The sequence below is a fragment of the Thermobia domestica genome, chromosome 12 (assembly GCF_964235325.1).
Source record: "Thermobia domestica chromosome 12, izTheDome1.hap1.1, whole genome shotgun sequence".
NCBI classification, from domain to species: Eukaryota; Metazoa; Arthropoda; class Insecta; order Zygentoma; family Lepismatidae; genus Thermobia; species Thermobia domestica.
The window spans coordinates 232,177,205-232,204,216 of record NC_137465.1 but is presented as its reverse complement, the minus strand read 5'-3'; the positions used below and the strand labels follow the sequence as shown (position 1 = coordinate 232,204,216).

Below are 27,012 nucleotides of genomic sequence, written 5' to 3'. Positions count from 1 at the left end.
TGCAAAGGTATCGGCCAGGCCCTGTTTAGTAGATATCATCCCGGCATTTGCCTGGTAGAACTGAAGAAAACCCTGGAAAACTCCAGTCAGGATGGTCGGTAGCGGGAATCGAACCCACGACCTTCCGAATGCGAAGCCAAAGCTCTACCACTTGAGCTACTTCGCTCGGTAGAGCATTTCCTGTTACCTTCTCATTCCAAAATTCTTCCATCATCATTCACTTAATCATCGTCTCTCTTAACCGAAAGGGTATAATCATAGGGCGTTAACCTGACATAATTATTTTTTTTTCTTTTCTGTACTATGTAGAGTAAAATGATAATATTTCTACAAGATTTAAAGATTCTATGGCTAACAGGTTTTTAGTTGTAGTGAAGAACCAATCTGTGAGTGTCAATGGGCTTCTCTCGTATACAAATTTCGAAAGACCTAAAGTCAAACATTGATTTCTATAACTTCTTTTTGATAAGAACATCACATTAACACCCCTACTTTATTAGATAAGAGTGGCGAGGATTTTAAACCAGATATGCTTTGATTCTGGAAGAAACATACTGTATTTGCATTAAATAATATTCAAGGGAATAATTTACCTTTCTTGCATTTAAATATTTAGAAGATATCCTCAAATGTATTTTTAAGTCAATTATGAATCTCACCACATTATTCTAGTATGCAAGCCTAGTTTATATAATCACGTCAAGAACATTTGAAATTGCTATGAACGTTTGCATACATCTCGTGACGTGAAACTAGCTACTCCTCTTATGGTATTAATACCTTTGTTCCTTTAGAAGATTGCTTTTATATAGAGCTGTTTCCATTGATAGCTGCAGTGAGTATAGTCACAGTATGAAGATGAGAATTGCCTTTTTCTCGTTGTATGATAACGTTATTTTTTTAATCATATGAAATGGTTATTATCCTTTGCTATCAATATCATTTTCCTTGTTACGTAGAACGGTCAGCTTTCTCATTACATGAAATGGTAAAATTTCCTCCAAGTACAGAATTGTAATGTCCTCATTACGTGAAATAATTATTATCTTCTGCTGTATGATCTAGTCATTTCTTTCGTATGTATATAATTATGATTTTCCTCTATGTGCAAAATTATCTCGCATTCCGTTATACGAAATCATAACAATCTCTAGCAGGATCATCAGCCGTGATGCAGACATCCTGAAGAAATTTCTTCGTTCTCTTGAAGAAAGATCAAATCGATCCAGTTCCAGTCGATCCAGCATCAGCTAATCTCGTAAATACAGGATATCTACGAGTTTAAGAAAGAGAAGTATTGTGATGGTGCGAATGAAATGTTCGACTCCACTTGCGTCATTTCCAAATGCCCTTCCCAAAAAACTAAAATTACTGGTTAATCAAAATAATCACGATCTGCAAGTACATAATTTTGCCTTTGCTCTATTAGCTACTGGATTCCGTGCCGAAAGATATCTGGAGTCTATGGTACGAAAGAAATCCTCAACCAACCACCCGATCATCAGAGAAAGATCTCCACCACTAAGAAGTAGTCGAGATGTGTAAGAGATGGTGATCGGTGGGAGAGACATCGGCATAATGCTGTGGATGAATAATGGTTTCAGGCTTCAATTCATGGAGGATATGCAAATTCATTTGAGTGACATTTTTGCATGTATTGTCGTGGAACAAGTAGCCACTAGTCTTTTGAAAATTTCTGGATTTTGCGGAAAAAGTTTCGGTTCACAGTAATACTTTAGCCTCTACAGGAAAGACATCATAGATTAACCCCACCATAGATCACCATACCACCAACAATAACTCCTGTGAGTGAAAATACGATCCAACTATTGTCCTGATCGTTGAGAATTGTCATAGATCCATTTTAAACTGAAGTAACAATCCGATGCAATAAACTTTCTCGGATATTCCTTACACTCAGAGAATTGCACATCTTCAAATTGTGATTCTTGTTGACAAGTTCCAACTGAGCTTGTGTAGCACTCATAAGTGCATAAGCTACTCAACAACAATACCGTAGTGTATATCTAACACGTCTGCAATAGCATGAAAAAGTTCTGCTTCCATGGTATTCCTGAAGACGTCATCTAAACTTGATGTTGGTCGGTGCCCATGGGTGTTATTTTTAATACTGTGTTGCCGGAACAAAATTTAATAAACTAATGATAAATGGTAGAGTCATTCGCTATACCTAGCCCAATGTCTATTGCGGCTTGCTATGAAGATTTTTCATTGTAAATTTGTAAATAAAAACAACTCGCAATTGTGTTTTCTCCGTGGAGCACTTTCATACGACACCTGTTCAACAACCCACTCTCTTCTGACTATCTGAGTGTTCTGGGTGGTGCACTTTCAAACGGCCCTATTTAACAACGCCCTGTCTCATGTCTAAGTTTTCTTCGTGCTGAATTTTCATACGAACCTGTTCAACAACGCACTGCCTCCTGACTGTTTGAGTGTTCTCCATGGTGCACTTTCATATGACCTTGTTCAACAACGCCCTGTCTCTTGTCTAAGTTTTCTTCGTGCTGAATTTTCATACGACCCTGTTCAGCAACGCCCTCTCTCCTGACTGTCTACGTGTTCTCCGTGCTGCACTTTCATACGACTCTGTTTAACAACGCACTTCTTCCTGACTGTTTGAGTGTTCTCCATGATGCACTTTCATACGATACTGTTCAACAACGTCCTGTCTCCTGACTGTCTAAGTGTTTTCCGTGCTGCACTTTCATACGACTCTGTTTAACAACGCACTTCTTCCTGACTGTTTGAGTGTTCTCCATGATGCACTTTCATACGATACTGTTCAACAACGTCCTGTCTCCTGACTGTCTAAGTGTTTTCCGTGCTGCACTTTCATACGACTCTGTTTAACAACGCACTTCTTCCTGACTGTTTGAGTGTTCTCCATGATGCACTTTCATACGATACTGTTCAACAACGTCCTGTCTCCTGACTGTCTAAGTGTTTTCCGTGCTGCACTTTCATACGACTCTGTTTAACAACGCACTTCTTCCTGACTGTTTGAGTGTTCTCCATGATGCACTTTCATACGATACTGTTCAACAACGTCCTGTCTCCTGACTGTCTAAGTGTTCTTCGTGCAGAACTTTCATACGACCCTGTTCAACAACGCCCTGCCTCCTGACTGTTTGAGTGTTCTTCATGGTGCACTTTCATTCAACCCTGTTCAAAAACATCCTGTTTCTTGACTGTCTACGTGTTCTCCGTGCTGCACTTTCATACGACCCTGTTCAGCAACGCCCTCTCTCATGACTGTCTACGTGTTCTCCGTGCTGCACTTTCATACGACTCTGTTTAACAACGCACTTCTTCCTGACTGTTTAAGTGTTCTTCATAGTACACTTTCATAGGAACCTGTTTAAGAACGCATTTACTTCTGACTATCTGTGTACTTTAATCTGTTTCCTGAGCTTCTTACATAAAGCTTATTACGTTCTACACGGGACCAAATTCAATCTCTGTATCCTGTTGCTAAGGAAGTAACCTACCAGTAGTGTTGTAAAAAAAAAAAAACGTTTTTTTTCTGAAGTATTTGTCAATAAAAAACATCGTTCTTTTTCATGTTTTTTTCAAATGTCTGTTTTTTCTGGCAACTATTATTTATTGATTTATATTGCAGATTATTAAAATAATCAACAGAACTTGAGTTGAAGCCCTCGTAACTTACAAATCGTTTATTTCTTTGTACCTATACAAGCAAAATTGTGTGATTATTCCTTTCGGACCGAGGTCATTTTCGTCGTTTTCCTACATTTACAGTTAGTGACTTATTGCCAAAAAATCATTTATTCGATTGATATGGTTAAGGCCTTGTTGTTTAGAAAATAGATGTGGCTATTTTTGGGTGTAAGTTGCATTGCAGTGTTCCCAACGGGTGGGAAATTACTGAGTGAAATGTATGGGTGAAAATTTACAAAAAAATCACTAACCGAATTTCAAAATTTTTTGTATCTAGCACCACTGCTGCCATGTGGGTTCAAGTCACCTAAAAAAATTCTTTGGTGCATTGATAAGGTATAGTGAAATCCTGAAGTCGCTGGTTTCCATTCAAAGAGGGAAAGAAAAAATTCTCTGTCATCATACTCATGAAATGTTGACACTTTTTACGCCTCAGAAACAAAAATCAACAGATATGCTGAAGCTACAGCTTCTCTAATTATCCTAATGAAACTTTTTATGGTCTGTTCGGTAGGCCAAAGAGAAAGCTTTTAGTTAGTGTTACGTTTGTTTCAATGTAGCCAGCAAGAGGGAAATAATAAAGGGGAAAAGAAAAATTTTCAGAATGTTTCACCTAAAATCAGGAATTAATTGTTTTGGCTGGAAACACTGCCATCAGACAGACGAAATCTATCTGAAAATAAACTTTTGTACCCCAAGAATATATCCCACACGTATCATAACGATATCTAACAAAGTAAGCATGAAATTAAAAAACATATCTCATTCTATCTCAGAAATTCACCATTTTCTTACCATTTACAGAACATGGTTTATTATAAAACTCAACTGTACTTCCCCTAGTTATTCTACTCAAACTTTTTATGGTGCACTGTGTAGGATACGGACGAAGCTTTTAGACACTTGTACGTTTGTTTGAATGTAATTAACAAGAGGGAAATAATATAAACAAAAAAGGGAATTTTCCAAAATTTCCCCCTAAAATCTGGAATTAAAATTTTCTGTAGCTGGCAACAATGCTGTCAGACACACACAACTATCTTAAAATAAGCTTTTGTATCTTTCTAATATATCCTACAAGTATTGTGACAATATCTAATAAAGTAAACATGTCAATAAAAAATATCTCATTCTACCTAAAAGAAATCACAGTTATCTTTCCAATTAGAGAACAGGTCTATTGTAAACCTTAACTGTACTTCCCCTAATTATCCTATTGAAACTTTCTATAGTGCGTTGTGTAGGGAAAAGACGAGACTTTCAGATACTGGTAAGTTTGTTCCGATGTAGCCAACAAGTGGGAAATCAGCTAGAGACAAAACAGATAATTTTCCCAAATTTTCCCCCTAAAATCTGGAATTAAAATTTTCTGTAGCTGGCAACACTGCTACCAGACAGATGCAGACTATCTTAAATTGAACATGGTACACAACTAATATATCCTACAAGTATCATGGCGATATTTAAGGAACAAAGTTTCTAATTACCAAAAATATATTACTGTAAACAGAAAAGTAGGGAAAAACTTGAAAAAGCAAGGGTTAGAACCTAAATACGAATTTTTCGTGCGCCCCCTAATTACCCCATTGTAACGATCTGTACCCGCGTTTGTTTAGTAAGGACAAATGTTCGACTGGCGTAAGTTGACTTACACTCGGACGTATAAGTACGGATTTATAAACAAAAATTTCGATTTTTGCCCAAATTTAGGGAAATTTTAATTTCTCTAATTGGCAACACTGTGCACAGGCCCGTCCAATAAATGTCAAGAATTAGGAATCCATCCGATGTATCTGTCTGGCAATTCTTAAGGAGGTCTCTCTAAAACGAAGGAAGCTGCAGGAAAAAAGTAAAGGAAATTCGAAATTCGAAAATTCTCGAATTTTTGACTGGGGTGATATTTGAGAAGAAAATTCGACACCCAGAAGAAAAATAAAAATTATATGATAAACTTTAGCCCAATCATGTTTGGCAAAAATAATATCCCGATATCTTAATTAGTGTGCACACAGGAGCGGATTAAAAAAAGTGACACACCTGTGTGTGCCACTTTGGCCACCTGGGTCCGAAAGGGTTACGAGTGTATATTTGATTATATTTTTTTGACTACTAACTCGTGTTATTGCAGTAGTTATAGTCTCAAGTAATAATAATATCGTTGTTGTAAACAATAACTTTATAAGGAAAAATGTCTCTCCTTTCCACATCTTAGTTCCAACACTGTTGGTGAGAAATGCAGGTTGTTTCAACATAAATATCGGAGTTTTAAGTCTTCGTAGTACTTATTATATTTAAGTTTCAAAACCCTAATATTAATTTTGAAACACCCTGCATTACTTCAAATTGTGTCATCCTATATTCATGTCTTGTATATATATATATATATATATATATATATATATATATATATATATATATATATATATATATATATATCATCAGGGCCGATACTAGGCAATTTGTCGCACCGAGCAATGGCATAATTTGCTGCCTCCCTCTTTCTCCAGAAAGAACAAATCTTAAAAGTCATGATTTTAAGTATGCTACTCCAGCATGAACAACGAAGGGGAGGGTAAGTGCAGTTGCGCTCAGACAGGCTTAAATACTTACTAAAAATGCAATCTCGTTGTGTCTGTTTTTTTTTTCTTTAAATATTAAACTATTATGTTAGTGAAAGATAAAGCAAACACCTGCAGAGGAAAGATTTTTTTTTTTTGTACAGAATTCAATATCGAGCTTCAATCTCAATGTATCAGTTTGTAATTCCAGTGCAACTAAACTTAGCCCTTCTATCTTTATTTCTTGATTTTTCTTCTACATCTGTTAATATTTTTTTTAATTGTTTCTATCTTCAATGATAAGGAACTTGTTTGTGACAAAAACATGACTAGTTGTCATATCAAAACTGTGATAACTTACTAAATGGAACAGATATTTGCTACTATTCGAGAATTGAATTCTAGCATTTGACAACAATCAAACAATTTGTGCTTGGATTTATTTGACCATTTGCTTTAGCATTGTCCATGTGACCTTAAACGAATGCGACCTAATTTATGAATGTAGTATTCAAATAGAAGGTCAGCTTAGTAAATGTAAGTACCCTCATCATGAAGTCTGTTTCCAACAAGAAATATTTAATTTAAATAATATACTTAAGAGAGATTTTGCCGAACCCTCAAACTTGCCGCTCCATGCAAATGCATGTGTTGCATATATGGTAGAGCCGGCTCTGGATATCATATATATCTAGTCGACAAATTATTTATATATGATATTTAGAAAAATTCTAGTAGGCAAATTAGTATTACTTTTTACCTTTAGCCCTTAAGCGATCCGCGGTTTTGGGGGTAGTTTTTAGACTTCCAGTCAAGCAGCTACTGCATCGTCACTATTTATCCTAGGATCATGGTTCATACCTCATTCTCTTCAGAATGGAGCTGGCTTTTAAATGGTATAATTTGCATGCTCATACCATATACCAGGAGAGGGAAAAGTGATGTCAAAGGGAAAATTTTGGGGAGAATTTTTTTTTCACACTTTGTGCCCCTCTGGAACAGCTCTGTGTGAACGTAGAGATATCAAAAACATCTGATAATTAGTACTTGGTATACTAAATGTGTGTGTCAAATTTCAAGTTTCTATCTTGAATAGTAAGGGCGGGAGAAATTTTATCAAGAATCCCCACAATGCCCTAAATTACCGCAAAACACCATGATCTCAGGTAAAAAAAAATTCCTGAGACATCTCTATTTACCGTAGGACTATAATCCGCCAATCATTCTCTTCAGAATAGAACTGCCTTTCAGGCGGTACCATTCACATGTCTCCATCATGTATCTAAGGCGGGTAAATCCCAAAAAAGGGGATTTTTGGTCTAAATATCCCTTTTTTCAACTTTTATCCCCTCTGGACCCCCACTGTTTTAACGCAGAAATCTGAAAAAAATCTGTTAAATACTACTCGGTGGACTAAATGTTTGTGAACAATTTCAATCTTCTAGGTGCAAAAATAAGCCCGCAAAAAAATACCGAAAATGTCCAATATTTCCCTATACAGAAGTATATTTTGATAAAAATTCCCTGACACATCCCTAATTACCCTAGGATCATGTTTTGCACATCATTCTCTTCAGAATAGAACTGCCTTTCAGGCGGTACCATTCACATGGCTTCATCATGTGTCTAAGGCTGGAAAATCCCGTAGAAAGAATTTTTGATAAAATATCCCTTTTTTTCAACATTTTGCCCCTCTGGATCCCCCCTGTTTTAACGCAGAAATCTGAAAAAAATCTGGTAAATACTACTTGGTGGACTGAATGTTTGTGCGAAATTTCATTCTTCTACGTGCAAAAATAAGCCCGCCAAAAAATAATGAACATAGGCTTAATAAAAGAAAATATATATTTTAAAATTATGACGTCATCACCTCCTATGTCTCGACGCAGGAAGGCGTGAAACCGTACGTAAGGTCTTCTACAATGCCTCTGGACTTGAAAAACAAACAAAAAAAAAACGGACGAAAAAGCTCAAATAGGAGAGTTATAACGCAATGTACTATGAAACACCCGTATGGTACAAATTGTACCATCGCATCCCCACAAGTTATTTGAATTTTATACTGTTCGTGACATTATTTTCGTACTTATTAGAGGCCTGCTGTCACGAAAAAATAAAATTTCATTTCTACTTTTATTTCTTAGTTGATATTGATGACAACTGCTAAAACCCGAATTGTTAGTAGGTATGCTATTCATATAAATTGTAAAATATTTTTAGCGTATCAGTATCTAGCTTTTATTTTATGTTGCATTTTACGGCGATTACACGTATATAAAAATATTTCATACTTAAATAGACGTAAGATGCATTACAAATGACTATTTAAAAAAAACGAAATTTACAAAAAAAACGAGAGGCAATGTTTTTTCTTAAAAAACGTACATTTCTGAAAAAACGAACGTTTTTTTTTATTTACAACACTACCTACCAGAGATCAAAGTTAGAGAGAGATATTGTGGTAGAAAAGCTGATCTTTATTCAAGTGGTTTAGAACTCTTACATGTCCTTCATAACCTCGATCTTATATAAGAATGTAAAACAAAAATCAATTAATGTCTGAAATTGTGTATAATCCATCAGAGAGTATCTCTGCTTCTTAACTCATCAATTTCCTCTAGATTTATTAATATTGCTATGAATTTCTTGTATTCCAGGTATGTAATAACAACCCAATAATAATCAAGTTATAAATAATGTGGGTATATCAATTACCAATAACATTAACGTCTGTCAATATGAAAGAGTAGTTTTCCTTGTTATCTTTTCGCGCTACGTAGAACCATTATTTTCATAATTATATAAAATTTCCTGTTACTTCGTCACGAGATATAGAATTTCCTGTTATATGAAATACGTATTCGTTCTTTCCTTGTATATCGTCTCTTTTTTTTCATTACATAAAGCAATATTTTATGGAATCATAATCATCCTTGTTGTACGGAATCATCATTCTCGTATTCTTTAATAGTAATAAAATAATATGTAGTATGTGTGTGCCATTATTTTTTTTTTTTTTCGCAAAGAAAAGAGAGATCTAAAACTACAAAATGCTGTAGACGGATATACCTTCACTACATCTAGTTGCTTGCTTTGGAAACCATAATTTCGATTTTTCGGCTCAACCGGGCGGAGGTAAGGAATTGACGAGCGGTATTAAAATTTATACATGCTTCTGGCTATTTCTAAGAACGTCTCGTCTCCATACGTGTCCGTTATGCGGGATTACATAACAGAAGAGGATAAATGTGTTGTAGGAATCAATTGAATTCCATCTGAAAAGTTTTTTTTTTTTTAACTGACGAACGAATCGTATAAACTGTGTAATTGTTATATGTCTGTGAATTAAATAGAACATATTCATACTTAATATATATATATATATATATATATATATATATATATATATATATATACGGTGTCCGTAAACAAGAATAAAATAATGAGAAATGAATTCTCGCACACAAAAGACATATATAAGAAAATATAATCCAACAGGGGTGCATTAAGGCATCATTTCGGAGTTCCAACCCGCCGAAAAGTGGTCAGAATGGTCTTGAGGAAGTATTTTATTACAATGTCGGTTGAAGGTCAGGTAAAAGAAGATACTGACTACTTTCGGCCTACATTTAATTAGTGAACTTGTGAATATGGGACCGTAACTTGTGGAGGGAAGAGGGCAACTATCCCCTCAGGGAAGCTCCCCGCCGTTCGAGGGGGCCCCATTTTAAGACAAAATTTTCTTACTCCATATACGATACTAACATGAAATTATAAATGAAGCCTCAAACAGGTTCACCACATTACATAAACAAAACAGCACACAAAAGATAAATGTACCATTTCAGTAAAAAATGTCTATTATTAGGGACACTAGAAATAATATTTATTCGTATAGCTTTGAAATTTGTCAATATTGTCCCCTTCATTAATTTGTCATGTATGGAACAGACCCAGGGGCGTAACTAACGACCCCGCAGACCTTGCTGTACGGGAGGGCCTACTGGCTCCGGGAGGCCCTTAAAGAGTAAGGAAAAGATAGAAAGAGGGGCCCAAGAATAAGAAAAACAACTTTTTCTAGGGGGCCCAAAAAAATCTAAGTTACGGTGCTGGATGAGTGTTTGTTTTCAATTTGTTATCTATCATTTATAGCTCCCTGTATTAGTATACGGGAACTTATACTTTCACTCCAGGTGTATGTGTGTATGTGTGTGTGTGTGAGAGAGAGAGAGAGAGGTGCTTTCTCTTGCTCGTAATTACTGGCCTGATATTAACCAAATTTGTTAGATAAGTACCTCATCGCCTAAGAAATAAAAATGGCTATACTTGATGGCCGGGTTTGGCCACAGACAGTCTCAGATCTGCAACAGAAATTGTGTTCCATAAGTTCGCACACCAGAAGTTCCTGAGTTCGGTTCACAGACTGTGATTTCCCTTTGTTTGATTCCAGCAGACCTTATGAATCTCGTTCTAGGTTTAGAGACTAACCTAGTCCTAATCCTGTTCCACATCAACTGGAATATTAATAGTATCTATGTTCAGTATAATTACAATGTCCTATTACCCAACCTTCATCCAATATTTCTCTCTTGAGCCGTGACACTTTAGTTATCGTTCCTATCAATTTTTCGCAGATCATAGCTCAGAAATAACGCATTTGTGTTCCCATATTGATCAATATTAAAGTTTTTGTCATGTTTTCGTATGATGATTCTTTTCCGAAAGTTTATTTGTTGTTTTCGAACATCCTGTGTGTGTAAATACAATTTAATGACAGGATGGACTTCTGAATGCGACTTTAGAAAATGCTTTGGAAACGAACTTGTTTTATGAAATTAACGTTGGTTGCTCATCTACGGTATTTAAGAACATTTTTAGAAAAATATCAATGAAGTGGATTGTTTGCATTAATGGTTGAAGCGTTAAGAGACCCCATCACGGGGAAATTAAATATCTCTAATTATGTGATACAGTAATTATGTGATATCTTCAAATAGATAAAAGGTAATCGAAAAATGGAACAAGAGCTCGCTAGACAATATTATTTTATCACGAGGTAAAGTTATCATGACTCACTTATCTGCTTACGATCTCCAGCTATTTAGAAAATCGTCATTAATTTTCGCGTTTCTAAATGGCTACAAATGGGAAGCTGCTAGGTGACTCGTAATAAGGGTACCTCATGCAAAATAATATTGTCTACGGCGTTCTTGTTTCACATTTTGATTATCTTTTATCTACTTTAAGGTATAACATAATTACTGTAAAATTAGCGGTATTTTAATTTCGCAGTGATAAGGCCTCTTAAGGGAATGAATTTGTATCGCTGTTTTGCAACGTAACCCTAGAAAATAAGAAATTCTTTAATTTTTAGGTAATAATAGTCTTTGTAGACTCCTTGGCTTTAGCGATGGGGTTCTGACTGGCTACAGTTGAGTGACGTGTAGTCAATACTTTACTTCCAATTAATGCTGTTTTTTTTTCCCTAAAACCGAGATCCATCACTCTTAATTCAATAAGCTTGCCAATTACATTCCGGTAATGGGTCATCGCCCTAAATTCCGACCTATCAACGATAATCAAACTGAGGACTACTCAAGCTGTTCGCTATAGAAGAACTTCATTCTTTATCTTATCTATTAGAATCATACAGTCGGACTTAAAAGATTATTCGTTAGTTCGTCCGTCCGTTACCCTGCACGTTAACTCGCCCCGCCACTAGCGGCACCTCGACAAAAGGTGATCGACTTTCTATACATACACCTCTCGTATATATTTATGTATGTATACAAAAATACTGTGTTAAATGTCAGATTATATCTCCTCCTAACACTGATACCAAGACCCCTACACTTGACACACACGCTCTAACAGTTACGAATATACAAGTTTAATATCTTCCGACATTTGATTATATTAACTGAATTTTCACCAATGTTCATGTATCTTCTCGAAAACTAGAAACCATGGATAAAATTTTACAATAATCATAATTTCGTAATGTAGGTACTAAGTTTAGAATTCCACACTATCCACCATTTTCATTAACTCAAAAGTACATTGTTATAATGCAATATGCACATCTGATATGAAATATATGAGAACATAAATACGAGAGTGGTTAAGAAAGTAATGCCTCCAAGGTGATTCCTTTATTTGTGTTGGACAGATAACACCGTTACAGGTACCAGTAGAAAGCTTGTAGTGTCAGCTACAATTGTTGACATAAGTTTTCAACATAGTCCCCATTGCGGGAAACACACTTGTACCAACGCGAAAGAATGTTTTCCATGCCATCGGCGAAGAATCGTGGTCGTTGTTGGTGACACCATTGTTGAACTATATGCTTCCACCTCTGCGTCACAACTGTAGCGTTCGCCCTTAAGGTGATTCTTAAGTTTGGGGCAGAGCCAAAAGTCCGAGGGCATAAGATCCGGACTATAGGCAGGATGAGGCAGAATGGCAACAATACTTTGCCTGCAGATGGGGCAACTTTGAATATTTTGGCGGAGGAGAGGATTATGGCGGTACTCCATCAAGGTTGTAATGGTGTATTCACGACTCGTCGCTGGCAATGAATGTTCCTGGGCGCACAACCTTCCGCAGTCAGAAATTCACTGACAGCCCGACGTTTGAATCGGTCGTGACCACTGGAAGTCATGGATTGCTCCATTGCTCTGGAACAAGAAGAGATAGAAAGGTGGAACGACTGACATTCTATACCTTAAACATAAGCGCATTAATAATAAATAATAATGAGGTGTCTCTGTAATTATATGACTGTATATGTTTGTCAGTCGGCTATGATTTTAATATCGAAGTATTGAATTCTTCTAGTTTTTAAGAGATTTAATGCTGTTGCTATGAGAAACGTACATTATTGTCCGTAATATATCTTTCTTTTTTAATTTCTATCAACATGTTAGTAATTAATTAATTTTATATATAAATTATTAAATTAACAAAAATATTTTTGCATATAATATATAGCAATAATGTTTATATATTTTCAATGAGGAGACTGATTAGAAAACCGAAATTTACTTGATTATGTGCCTTTTCTATTTGTTTCATAGACGGAAGGATGTTGTGTGGTTGTTAATGGTCTGATAGCACTAGATTAATTAACACACTCATAAAAATACAAAACGAAAAAATTTTGTGCCTTTAGTTTGACAGGGAGAGTCTGGTTAAAACCAATCCTGCAAGGGTAAAAGATAAATGTTTTTGTAAACGAGTATCGATAATATTTTTTCATAATTATATAGAGCGTGAGAGGGTGATTTGTGAGAGATTCTGTCAGTACTCTTATGTGTTGATCTATATTTTTCTTGTTAGATTTTTTGCAGAATTTTATAGCTTAATGATATGACAGATTATTTTCCCAAGCACGACTGGGAAATAAAACTATTTTGGTCTCTGTTGTTGTATGTAGATAGTCTTGTTGTACAATGGTAGTGTTCACCTATAAAGAAAGCAAAAATTAAAAAAAAAAGTGTTTGGAATAGTATTGACCAAGTAGTGGGCTTGGAAGCATTACTTTCTGAATCACTCACGTAAATATGCAATTTTTACTCAAAGCATTTGCAGAAAAACACAGTTAAAAATATATATATAAAAAAACATGAATAACATTTAAACATACAAACTTTAAATAACATTAACAAGAAAGAATAGTATTATAACCTGGGAGGTAGCATCTTACGCTAGAGAGAAAATTTCTGTTAAGAAACAAGCTGTTGTATACGAAACCTTCAAATTTTATTTCTTCTCATAAACCGATCACCAAATATTAATACCTTTTGTGTAAAAGTAAGAAATTACATCCTTTGTACTAACGTAAACAGGTGTTACTTGGACAATCTGCGGTTATTTGGAAAACTAACATTTTTTGTGTATATGATATAATAATGATAGAACTATGAATGATATGTCATTTTCTTCCAGACCAATGAAAAGTATGCACCTAAAAGAAACAATATAGATGGTCATAAGAACTGTGTCTTATTTACAGATTGGTTTAAAAATCTTCACAGCAATTAATGCTTTTTTTAATTTTCTGTAAATTATTCCTGTGCTTCCGTAACGATAAGTGATTTTACCTGGTTGTGCTAAGCATCATTGCTTTCACAAGTTTCCTAATGAGACGAATTAGTTTTACATTTCCACCCCTTTTCTGGGACAATCTGTGGCCATTTTTTAATGTCGTTCCTTTTTTCTACTAAAAATGATGATACTGACCAGGACATAGACAACGATGACATTATTGAAGTTTTGCCTGAACCTACCTATAAGAGCAGAGAACAAGTTTTTTCCATATGACTTTGCAGCAAAGAATTTCAATATGTGAATTTTTGTCCTTATCGTACGGTGTTACATTATTATTATTATTATTATTATTATTATTATTATTATTATTATTATTATTATTATTATTATTATTATTATTATTATTATTATTATTATTATTATAACAGTGACATATGATATTTTTGCAAAGAGTTAACGTAAATGTACATTTGTAAAAATGGTACCAGCTAATTTTGTAAACCAATGTAAGGCAATTACTTACAATCTGATACATACATACGTAAAGTTCATAAAATTATGCAGAGCATGTTTTATTCTCTTAAAGAAGTCTCAGGAGCTTACGCGTATATTTCCATTTGCCAAAATTTCTCTTGCATTGTTTGTAAAACTACCGTTTATAAAAGCATATTGCAAAAAAAAAAAAAAAAAAAAAAACTTGTTCTGTAGGCCTTCATGAATGAAACCTTAACACTGAGATAAGTTTAGATTCATTCAACAATTTATTGTGTTTAAATAAAAGGTTGTGAAAAAAATATCTTTTTTATTTAAAACAGACTAGGAAAACATTACTATGAAAGAATCATCTATGTTGCATGTTGCATAACAATCTTCTCAGGAAAGTGTGATCTTGTAAGTGGTTCTTTCGAAATACTTCCATCTTTCACACAGCTCTTACTATTATAAAAAAACATGTATTATTTTCCAAGTAGCCCCCAAAGCGGGGCTACTTGGAAACTGCACATTCTGGCACTTGGGAGGCTTCAGTCTCAATAAAATTTTGTTATGACTGCAGGGAAAGGGAAGCTCTAGAAACATCACAGGAAGAAGGAAAATTAATTGCAATAAATAACAAAGGGTAGTATGATAAAAAAAGCCTTTCCAAGTAACCCCAGTTTACGGTATTTTTTCTCCAATTACTGCATTCTAATTTCCAAGTTGTATTATAGAAATATAAATTTATATTTTTAGATTCTAATTTGTGAGATAATGTTAATGATGAAGTGAGATTCTAAGAGGCAAAATGCATTTTCTGGAAGATGACAAAATGAAGCTTTATGTCTCTTGACTATTTAGCACGTTTAAGAATAAAGGAAAATCCTATTCTTTGGTCCCCCCGTCTCCTATAGGAGACATAACCTTGGTAGTAGCAAAAATCACTTGAGCTACTTTGCTTTTTTGTAAACCTTAAAATGTAAGCAGTACAATAATTACGCCACGAATGAATATGAAACTAATCCTAAAAACATCATTATCATAGGTATCCTTCCATTATTGGCAGGTCCCTCGCAGCAACTAAGAAGCTTCCATGCTCCACGGTTTTCCGCTAACCTCTTCGTCGTCATATACGATTGTTCTGTTTCGATAGTCTCCTTCGCCCTCTCATTTTACTTCCTGCCACCATTTCCAGCATTCTGTCATTCGTTTTTCACTCAACCTAGCTCATTCTTATCATTCTTCTCCACACCCACATTTCAAAAGCTTCCAGCCGTTTTTCATCATATTTGCGTAAATCCATGTTTCTGTCCATACATTACAATACTCCACACGAAATATTTTGTGAGTTTTCTTTCTCAGTCCTTTATTCAAAGTCCCACAAAATATATTTTCGTGCTCCTAAAGTCTTTTGTTCCCATCCTATCCGTGCTTTTATTTTATGTTTTCACTTCATAATATTACTAATAATACTATCCAGGTATCGAATACTAGTCACCTGTTATATTTCTCCTCTCCTACTTTTGTATTTGACACCAACTTGGTTCCAATCACCATGGCTTTTGAGTTTCTTACATTTATTTCATCCCATATTCCTCACAGCTCTTCCTTAAGTTTTCTAACATCTTATCGATTTTCTCTTCAGATTCTGCAACAAGCGCCACATCATCTGCAAACCGTATACACCTAACCATTCTACCTCCTACTGACATGCTGGTTTTATTTTGTAGGCTTTTCTTCAACGTCAATAAACCATTGCATTATGCCACTATCAAGATGACAGTATACCACAATAGAAAAATAGATAGAGCCCAAAATTTTTATCAACTTTTAAACTTTAAGTTTTGATTAGCTATGATGTTATTCACAGACAAGACAAACCCCTTGGCGTAACAGCCCTTTTTGGGCCAGAGTCGCTCCAACACAATTTGTTCGTTCAGCCTATCGACGAACGCCTATCGTCCCTTTGTCTCTAACAGGCGTATCACCAGGAAGCTTTATGAACCGAGTGGTCGTCACGTCTTTTATTCACGTGACTCCCCAGCTTGCCTTACGGAAGCACCGGCTGGGAATCGAACCCGGGACCACGCAGACGTGAGTCCAACGCTCTAACCACTAAACTAAGGTGTTTCCCTAAGACTAAACATATCAATTAATAAATCTTATTGGGATGAACAGATTGTTATGTTTGAAGATGGACTCTTATGCGTAGTTTTTGAGAAAATAGACAGAAACGAATTTTTCTGTTGCAATGTATGTCTTTCATTCTCAAGTCTATACAGTTGATGCTTTTTATTATCCAGAAATATTGTTTTTAAATTAGTAATTTATGCACTGTGTAAGAAAATGTGAACCTTATAGTAACATACATATATGTATTGTTGATTGATTTCTCCTAAATGTGATACACACATTATTTGGAAGCTTGAGCCGTAATTATGTCTGTACACTTTCTGTAAAATTTATCATATTTTTAATAATAACGTATTAATATAAAATGAACACCAAAATGTATATTATTTGACACTAAAGTTTTCGTTTTCCTTTCTTTGTTTCAGAATACGCTCTCTTCTCGAAATGGACGACCCTCACGAGAATATTACTATCGACTTTTTACAGAATCTTACTTCACACTTCAACATTAACTTATCTTACTGGGAAGATTACTACAGGTTTACTAAGAACAGACGAGTTGATGATGGAGCTTTTTACGGTCTTATTTTCATCTACAGCATTCTTATCATTTTTGGAGCGACGGGGAACAGCCTTGTTGTCTGTGCAGTTGCTCGTAAACCTGCCATGCGAACAGCGAGAAACACATTTATCGTCAACTTAGCCATATCAGATCTACTTCTCTGTCTCATAACGATGCCATTAACGTTGATGGAGATACTAACCAAGTATTGGCCACTTGGCGAGCAGGCATTTATATGTAAAATGATAGGCACGTTACAGGCGACTAGTATTTTTGTGTCCACAATATCGATCACTGCTATTGCTTTAGACAGGTACCAAGTGATCGTTTATCCAACTAAAGAAAGTTTACAGAAACTGGGTGCTGTAATGATTTTAAGCTGTATCTGGCTGGTGTCATTCATTTTAGCTGTTCCTTTATACATCTGGAAAGTTCTGAAGCATCATCCAATTAATCTTCCAGAGGTCCAGTCTGTGGACTATTGTCTGGAGGAGTGGCCCGTAGAGCATGGTAGAGCATACTATTCCCTATTCTCCATCATTTTCCAGTACGTATTACCTATAGTTACCGTTAGCATAGCATATATTAGGATCTGTCGTAAGTTGAAATATAGGTATATCAACACTGCTGCCTCCAAAGGCTCTCAGCGGAAGAAGGAAAAAGACGATCGAAGAATGAAAAGAACTAACTCTCTCCTAATCTCAATCGCTCTCATCTTCTGCATTAGCTGGTTGCCTCTGAATCTGTTCAACCTTATTGTTGACTTCTACAATCCTTTCGGTGATGATGTTCAAACCATGTTTATCATATATGCTATATGTCATATGATGGGAATGTCTAGTGCTTGTTCAAATCCTCTTCTGTATGGGTGGTTAAATGACAATTTTCGGAAGGAATTTAAAGAAATCTTGGCCAACGCTTGTCCGTGTATACATATAGAAACTGTGCAAGAAAGAGTGAACTCAATTCGAACAAGTATGTCTCGGAAGAGATGTTCCAAAAAGGAGCCACCAAATGTGACTTACCGCAAGACCTGTGAGACGACCACGAATGGGACTGGTATCCAGCAGGACTCTGAAATGACCTTAATCACCAGTGTTGCCAGTAACAATCCACATCCATAAGACGATTGTGGTTCCCATTATTGTTTGTGTCACAGAAGACATAACAAAGGTAAGTAACAACAACTATTTCGGTATATTTATTCACTTCAAGATATTGAGTAAGAAGATATAATATTATTTTAGTTTGTTAGCTCCTAAGACTATAGTATGAAATAGCCTAATTTCGTATTTATTTTTAAAATTCTGCAATATATTTTACATTTTGATGAAGAAATAATTGTATTAGAAAAGGGTACATTACGCATATGGTACACTATATGATATGTGTTAGTGATATAACAGCAATATATTATTTAAACTTATAAGATTTTTTCTTCGAGTGTTTCTAAGGCTGTAAATTTTCGAGTAGATAGGCTTTGCTCCCCATATTCCGTATATCCTTCGTGTCGGGAGTTACTCATCACCCACTTTGAGAGACGATTATTTTAAATCACCAAAAGACCAATGTTCGCATAATGTCACAAAATTGACATCTTAAAAACCATTTGCTCAATTACAATGAAATTTTCAGTACCCTTGTAAACGAAACTTCACACTACACAAAAATTATAAACAATGTTTATACCATAATAACAAAAATAAAAACTTTATGTTGCGCTTCTAAAGAATTCCTTTTGTCTTGTGTTCTTGTTTGTTTAGAAGTCCAACTTTGTGTGATACAGTTTGGAAAACTAACAGATGGCAGCATATTACAGTCTACTCTTGAGAGACATGCGTTTTCGTTCATGTGGGAAAACAACAGATTGTAGAATATGCAAAATTTGGTCACTATTACAAGGACATATACGTGTACGTCGAACTGCCTCAAAAAGGATTATGTCGGTCCGTACAGTGTACGTCGAACCAACTTCAACAGTTAAACTTCAAAGTTGAATTCGTTTGTTGTATCACGCATAAATTTTTCCATATTATCTCGAAGCATTTCGAGCTTGGTATGTTAAAAATTGGTTGGAAAAGTATCTCACTCTATTATTTACCACAGAAATAGACATAACGATCCTGTGGAGTTGCAAACTTTTCCTTTAAATGCTCCCAAATCTTATCTCAATGGAATATCTCAAACATGTATATCATCCCACTTATGATCCAAATAGCCTCGCATTATCTTATTACAATTTATGATACCATAGATGCCAGTCGATCTCTAAACGTTTCACAACATACTTTTGCATTATTTTATAACAATTTACGATATAACAGATCTCGGTTATCCGATATTCTTATTTTTCGCGCTTATCACCCACCATTTTGACCAAATCCCACTCAATCCCCACCAGTGGGCCAACCAACCTTGCTACTAGGGTAACGTCCAACCGTTAGATGGCACTAGCTTGTACAACCACTCACAACCATGGGTACTCGTAAGTACACGATTACATGTAGTAAATTTGCTTGTAAATTATTTTTAAAAAAAGCAAATAAAAGGCGAAAATACTCTATCAATTATAATAAATGATAAAGAATGCATTAAGAATTATATTCAAGGATTGTATTAAGAATAATCTAAATGTGAAAATTAAAGCAATAAATTTTGAAGAAAGTAATATCAGTTAATATAAATTTTAAATACTAAGATCAAGAGTGGATTTGGAATTCCAGAATAGAGGACGCTAAGTAATAGATACACTCAAATAGAGCTACATTTTTACGTAATTGTAATAAGGTTTTCCTTCCATCTTTCTTCTTTTCTTTCCTGACCATTTACTAAGGGGACACCTTCCCCTCGCGTCTCCCACATTTCCAGCTCCTGAGTAAGATATTTCATAAAGCTCTCTACCAAGTTCATGGACGAGCAAGTCTGTAAAGAAAGCGAAAAAAAATGTCATTATCTCTTACAAATATTTTCCTGCAAACAAACAAAAAGAGATACGTACTGGAAGTTACATAATTAAATCCCTGTGAATGACATCTGTAAAATGATATCATAAAATTTACAAAGAGTAATATCGAGTGTATCTGACATGAATTATTTTTCGGTTTCGGTTTCGAAAATCACAATAGAACAATGAATAATAAACAACAGACCTCCTGGTATGTAGCACTGCACTGTTCTCTGAGTATACGCAGAGATTTTTTTAAATTTATTGTTAAAATAAAATGAGGAGAATTTGTTAGTTATATTCTAACTATATATATATTTTTTTTAAATTCCGTTTCGACATATATACAATCATTTAGCTGCATATCTGACTCGAGACTAATTAAGAGTAAACCAAATTTTGTCAACCTATTTCGCATCACGACACAACTTTTATTACATTCTTTTTGCAACGACTCCCCTAAGTAGCTTCCGGCTTATAATACGTTTCTTGTTTATTCCTGCTTATTGCTTATACTTGTATATGTTAGAGACCTGCACGGGCCGAGTTTTTCGGCCCGAGCCCAATCCAGCCCGAACGTACCTAGGCCCGGCCCAGCCCGGGCCCGACAAGTTTTGGAGATTTTCGGCCCGAGCCCGGCCCGGCCCGATAAGTTTTTTAAAATTCTTGGTCCAAGCCCGGCCCGGGCCCGATAAATTTTAGAAGTTTCTGGCCCGACCCCGGCCGGATAAATTTTTAAAAAAAATTAGCTCGAGCCCCAATCTTTCTCAACATTTAGTACTAAATTTGACCTAACCCTCAGAAACATTTTCTAAACTCTGGTTCACAACCTGACGCTTGCCTCCCGAATGGTACCATTGCCTCCTAGAACTTTGCCTGTCATCGAGAGAACAAAAACTCCATTCCCTGTAACAAACATCTAACTTTATTGATTTTAGCATAAAGTGAAGATTTCAATATTGTTTAGCGACAGGCAAAACATTCCCACCCCTTCTTGTTATATTTTGAGTTCAGTGAAGGTTAAGGTCAGACCTCAATTTACCGCATAATGCCTGCAATCCTCTATAGTGAAAGTGGAGCCGCTAAGCAACACAAACTGTAAATAGCTATTGCATTCTTTGTAACATTTTTCACGGACACACTTCTTCAACGTTTGGCTTTATTCCAATTATCATTTAACGAAAGTCTATAATTATTAAAGAATTGCAATTGATCGGCCTCAGCCCGACCCAACCTGAAGAGAAATAGCAGAGTCGGCCCGCCCAAGCCCGGCCCGGCCCGTGCAGGTCTCTAGTAGATGTCTGTAATCTTCATTTTGAATTGCATTTTAATATGCATTTTTTTTGTATTATTATAATTATAATTTTCTATTTCAACGTGCTGTTTTTTACGTGTTCCACTCAGCATTTACCAAATACGTATTTTTACCAATTGAACCTTTTCTTTAATACTCTTTGCTGCATTTGACGATAACTGAAATGAAATGAGTTCAACGTCCCACGTTTATGTCTGTTAGCCTAAAGAAGATGATGATTAATGATGATGGACGAATTAGTGGAATCAGAATGCGGGAGGAAAAATGATAGTAGCCCAAGAAAACCCACGACACGATATTATCCACCAGAAACTTACTTGGTCGGTGATCGAACCAGGGACTGATCAACCGTTCCCCCTTGACGATAAGTATGAACACACACATATGCTTATCAAAGTAAGATGTTCAAAATAATCTTTTTTTTTTTTAAATAGTTCCCATTATTAGATTCTAATTACACTTATTTTTTCTATCTTCCTTCGCGACTTCCCATAGGGACCCTGATCTGCAGGTTGACAAATCCTGGTATAAGCCATTCTGATGTTTTGAAGTTTTTTTTTTTTTTTTTTAAATTTTAGTGAAATCGATTAACAGAAAAGTTAATTCCAACTGTTCTTGTCATTGTTTGTTTAATGAGTTACGGCGTGCAATGGTCACGAATGCGTAAAACTTGGTCAAAACCCTTCTAAATGACTTTCAATTTGGACATACACTTGGTTGATATCTTTACAAGAAGAAGAACGACGGTTTTTGATTGTTAGATGCTTGGATTTCGAAATCTATTTCATTCTGAGGGCCGTATTCATCATTTCGGGTGAATTACTCAGAATGCAAGTAATTCCTCGTAAAGAAAATTAAAAAAAGGAACGTTTATGTTTAAGGATTTACGATTATGCAATTTAGCCGAAGGAAGACACCTGATTAAGGCAAGTGAATGGTGATGGAAAAATTAATGGAATGCTAAAGTGGAAGAAAACGGGAGTACCCCGAGAAAACTCACGGACACGATGTTGTCCACCACAAACTTACTTAGCTGGGAATCGAACTGGGAATCTCATGCACCAGAGATAAGCGATCTACCATTAAGTTATTGTGTCCCTCTTTACTTCCTTGTGTCTGTAATTGCTTTTTAATGAACTCAGCTACTGAAAGTATGTAATTTCAAAAGTAAATTATAGGGAAATTAGATTGTTATGATTAAATTTACTTAAGATATTACTTTTTTTGTCATTTCCACTTTAAATAGCAAAAACTAAATTGTGTAGTAGTCACAACTGCCACAATCTTCCATTCCCAAACATTTCTTTCGCAACATTTTCAATCGTTCTACATTATGGTGAAACAAAGAGTGTCTTTCCCTACTAGCCATGTTGTTTTCTTCAAACTTTTTTTTTGTCTGTGGAGATACATAAGTTTACTTTTAGGCGCACGTTGAAAGCTTTCTTTTTGATTGGAGTAAAATGATTTTTTTAAAAAAACAAATATATTGAATAGAAAATAGTAATGAAATTATTTTATCATTGATTTATTTAAAATTCAAACTCAGCAGTCTCGGAAACTCTCAATACAAATTTCTATTGAAATTGAATTATTTTTGATTTAGGTTTGCTATTTATGACCCAACACTGATTTTTCAACCACGAAGCTAATAAGTTTTAAATTTGAAATCAACGACCTCGGAAATATCTATATACTGAGTTCTAAAGCATTTTTATCCTTGATCATGTTTTTGGCGATTGGGACCATTATATGGCAGTAGGAGAAAACAGTATAGAATGATAGAGACAGCTGCCACCACTTTACGTATTGTTTGTGCCAATTTTCTGTGCACGTGAAGGAACATAATCACAGCTCGGTATTCTATCTTGTTCAATATGCCACCGTCTTCTAATTTTCTGTGTGTAACATCAATTCAACCAGACCAAGGAAGTTACAAATTAGTATACATGTTAGCGACGTGACAACCTATTATTGTGCATTTTTTTTAATTACTAATGTGTCTCTATCATGGTGAGAGTATGAACATCTTGGTTTCCGCTTGTTATTATTATTATTATTATTATTATTATTATTATTATTATTATTCAAGATGGCGCCGACTGAGGACACGTGTGGATTGTGTCTCAAGCCATTTTTTGGTAAGCAGCTAATATTAGAATGCTGTTTATGTAAAAATAGATTTCACGTAAAGAATTGTTTAAAATTTGGACGCACTGAATATGAAATGTACTTGGTGAATGGTATATCAACGTATAAGTGCCAAAATTGCATAAGGCACCGTGATGACAACACAGCCATTACTCCCACAGTGACGAGGCATATTCGATCTCGGAAAAGAGACCAAACTGTGAATTCTGATGCTGAGTTAAGTGAAAATGAAGACTTAGACAAATCAGGTTCTTTCTCAAGCAATAATGGACAGAATTGCTCTACATGCTGTGAGGAAGTGAAAAATAAACTTTGTCAGGTGTTAATTATGTTAAGTGATATCAGTGAAAAATATGATGCACTGAAGGCAGAAGTGATATCTGTTAAACAAGAAAATATTAAGTTGAATGAACTACTATCAACTAACAACAAACCGAAAACATTTGCTGAAGTGATCAACAGCTCAACACCCGATGTTCAAAACAAGGTACAAGGCGACTCAGAAAACATGAATGTCAAGGTCAGAGAAGTGCCTTCTTTCACATTACAGCAGGAAACAAGTGGTAGTGAGTGGAAGTTAGTAACCAAACGCCCAAGGCGAAATAACGCTGAAGTACAGACAGGAGTGAAACAAACGAGTGAATCAGGCTTCGTTTCCAGAAACCGTAATACTCTTATGCAAGGGAAGAACACCACGGACAAACTAAAGGTAAACAAAAAAGCCCCTCGTACAGCAGCACTGTTTGTAACGAGACTTGACCCTTGTGTTTCTTGTGAGGATCTTATTGCATTTGTGAAGGACAGTGTTAATATTAGTGTTAAAAAATGTGTTCAATTAAGAGCTAAACATAGCAGTTACTCTTCGTTTTATGTTAGTGTAGAAGAAAGTGAGTTTAATACTATTTGTAACCCAAATATATGGCCTGATGGTGTTCTATTTACTAGATTTGTTGGACGATTGAAAGACGAAATTGTATGTCATGATGCTGAAACTGACCCGGCTGGAAAGAATAATTCAGGTAAATAAACTAGAATAAATTAGTACACAACAAAAATGGCGTACTTACAGCTGTTCTATCAAAATGTGAACGGTTTAAATACAAAAGAAAAGCTATTTATAGATGAAATAAACTGCTCTAACTATGATTTTTGTTGCATAACTGAAACGTGGTTAAAAGAAACAAACCGACATTTTGTGCAGCTCTCAAAAAATTATAATGTCGTACGAAAAGATAGAAACTTGACATTAGTAAATAAAACAAAGGGTGGAGGATGTATGATCATAATAAGAAACGAATACTCGTATGAAGTAATAAATCCTCCAGATGAAATACTTGATGTTATTATAATTAAAGTTTTAATCCCTGAAAATAAACCATTATTGTTGTGCTTGCACTACTTTCCACCAGATTTACCGTTGACGAATTTTACTAATTATTGTGACTGGCTATGTACGTTTTTACTCACAAAAAACTATAATTTTATAATTTTAGGTGATTTTAACGTAGGTGGAATAGATTGGGTTACCGGAAATATAAATATAAGTAATTATTATATTAAGAAAAAAGCTGAAAAAATAGTTGAACTATGTAATGTTCTCCAGTTAATTCAATTGAATAGATCATATGACCCCTTTAAGAAGGATAAAGTATTAGACCTACTGTTAACCAATATAGAAAATAATTCAATAATATTTGAAATTCCACCGTTAACAAAAATTGATCATTTCCATCCACCTTTTCTATTTGAATGGAAAATAACAAAAAATAATAGTAATGACTTTGGGAACACCTCAAATCAAGCCAGAATTTATGATTTTAAAAATGCTGATTTTCTAGGTGTATATAATGGAATTAAGGAAATGGATCGGATAGATACAAAGAGTAGTAATATTAATGAATTGACCAATATATTGTATAACAATATATATGATGTGCTAGATAAATGTGTACCTAAGAAATCAATTAGCAATAGGCCTAAATACAAAGACCCCTGGATGAACAAGGAGTTGAAATCATTAATTAATAAGAAAACCAAATATTTTGTTAAAGCAAGACAAACAAATAGTAATACATGGTATCAAAAATACTCCGATTTACGGAAAATTGTCAAAAAGAAATACTTAGAGGCGAGAAAATCATATTATATGAGTCTGGAAAATAGTGTTGTCAATAACAATATGTTTTTCTGGAAAATATTTAAAAATTCTGATGGCAAGCAAATACCAACTGAAATGAAACATAATGATAAATCAGTTACAGAATTAAATGATGTTGTGGAATTATTTAAAGATGTTTTTAGTGAAAATTTTAATTTAGAATTAGGACATTACCCAGATAGCCAGGTTATGAATTCTCCTTCGCTCATTAGCAACCATGACGTCATAGATATACCGAATATCAGTGAGTCTGATGTAATTCATGCAATCAAAGTTATTAAGGCGAGCACAGCTCCTGGTCCTGACAATATCCCCTATTATATAATTAAAGCCTGTAGTACCGAATTGTCAACTATTTTAACAAATATATTTAATGCATCCCTGAGAAATGGTGAGTTTCCTTCAATGTGGAAACAAGTATACATTGTACCAGTACACAAAGCAGGTGATCGTAGAATTATAAAAAATTATAGACCAATAACGCTAGTCAACGCATTTTGCAAGATTTTCGAAATTATAATACACAAACATTTATATTTTAATGTAAAAAACAAATTAACTGAATTTCAGCATGGATTTTATAAAGGAAAATCGATTGTAACAAATCTTGTACATTTTACTGATTTTACACATTTAGGACTTAAGAATAGATTACAAGTAGACACTATATATATAGATATGTCAAAAGCTTTTGATTCCATAGAGCATGAACTTCTTATTGAGAAATTAAGAAACATAGGTCTATCTCCATTGTACATTCGATGGTTTGTAAGCTATCTAGCAAACAGAACGTTTAAAGTAAAAATTGGTCAAATAACCTCTAGTTACGGTTATATAAAGAATGGCATACCTCAGGGATCTCCTCTGGGACCCCTTCTTTTTTCAATATTTATTAATGATTTGCCTGAGAAAATTAAATACTCGAATATTTTGTTGTATGCCGATGATTTAAAATTATTTAGAATAGTA

At 34.8% G+C, this 27,012-nt stretch overlaps 1 protein-coding gene across 1 annotated transcript in view; it reads left to right on the top strand.

The window, feature by feature from the left end:
* LOC145667119 (neuropeptide F receptor-like) overlaps positions 1-27,012 on the top strand; it is a 483,223-nt gene that overhangs the window by 320,590 nt on the left and 135,621 nt on the right. Inside the window, exon 3 of the mRNA XM_081734863.1 lies at positions 17,342-18,651. Coding sequence (XP_081590989.1) covers positions 17,361-18,602 — 1,242 coding nt within the window. The 5' untranslated portion in view covers positions 17,342-17,360 and the 3' untranslated portion in view covers positions 18,603-18,651. The remainder of the gene's footprint in view (positions 1-17,341; positions 18,652-27,012) is intronic.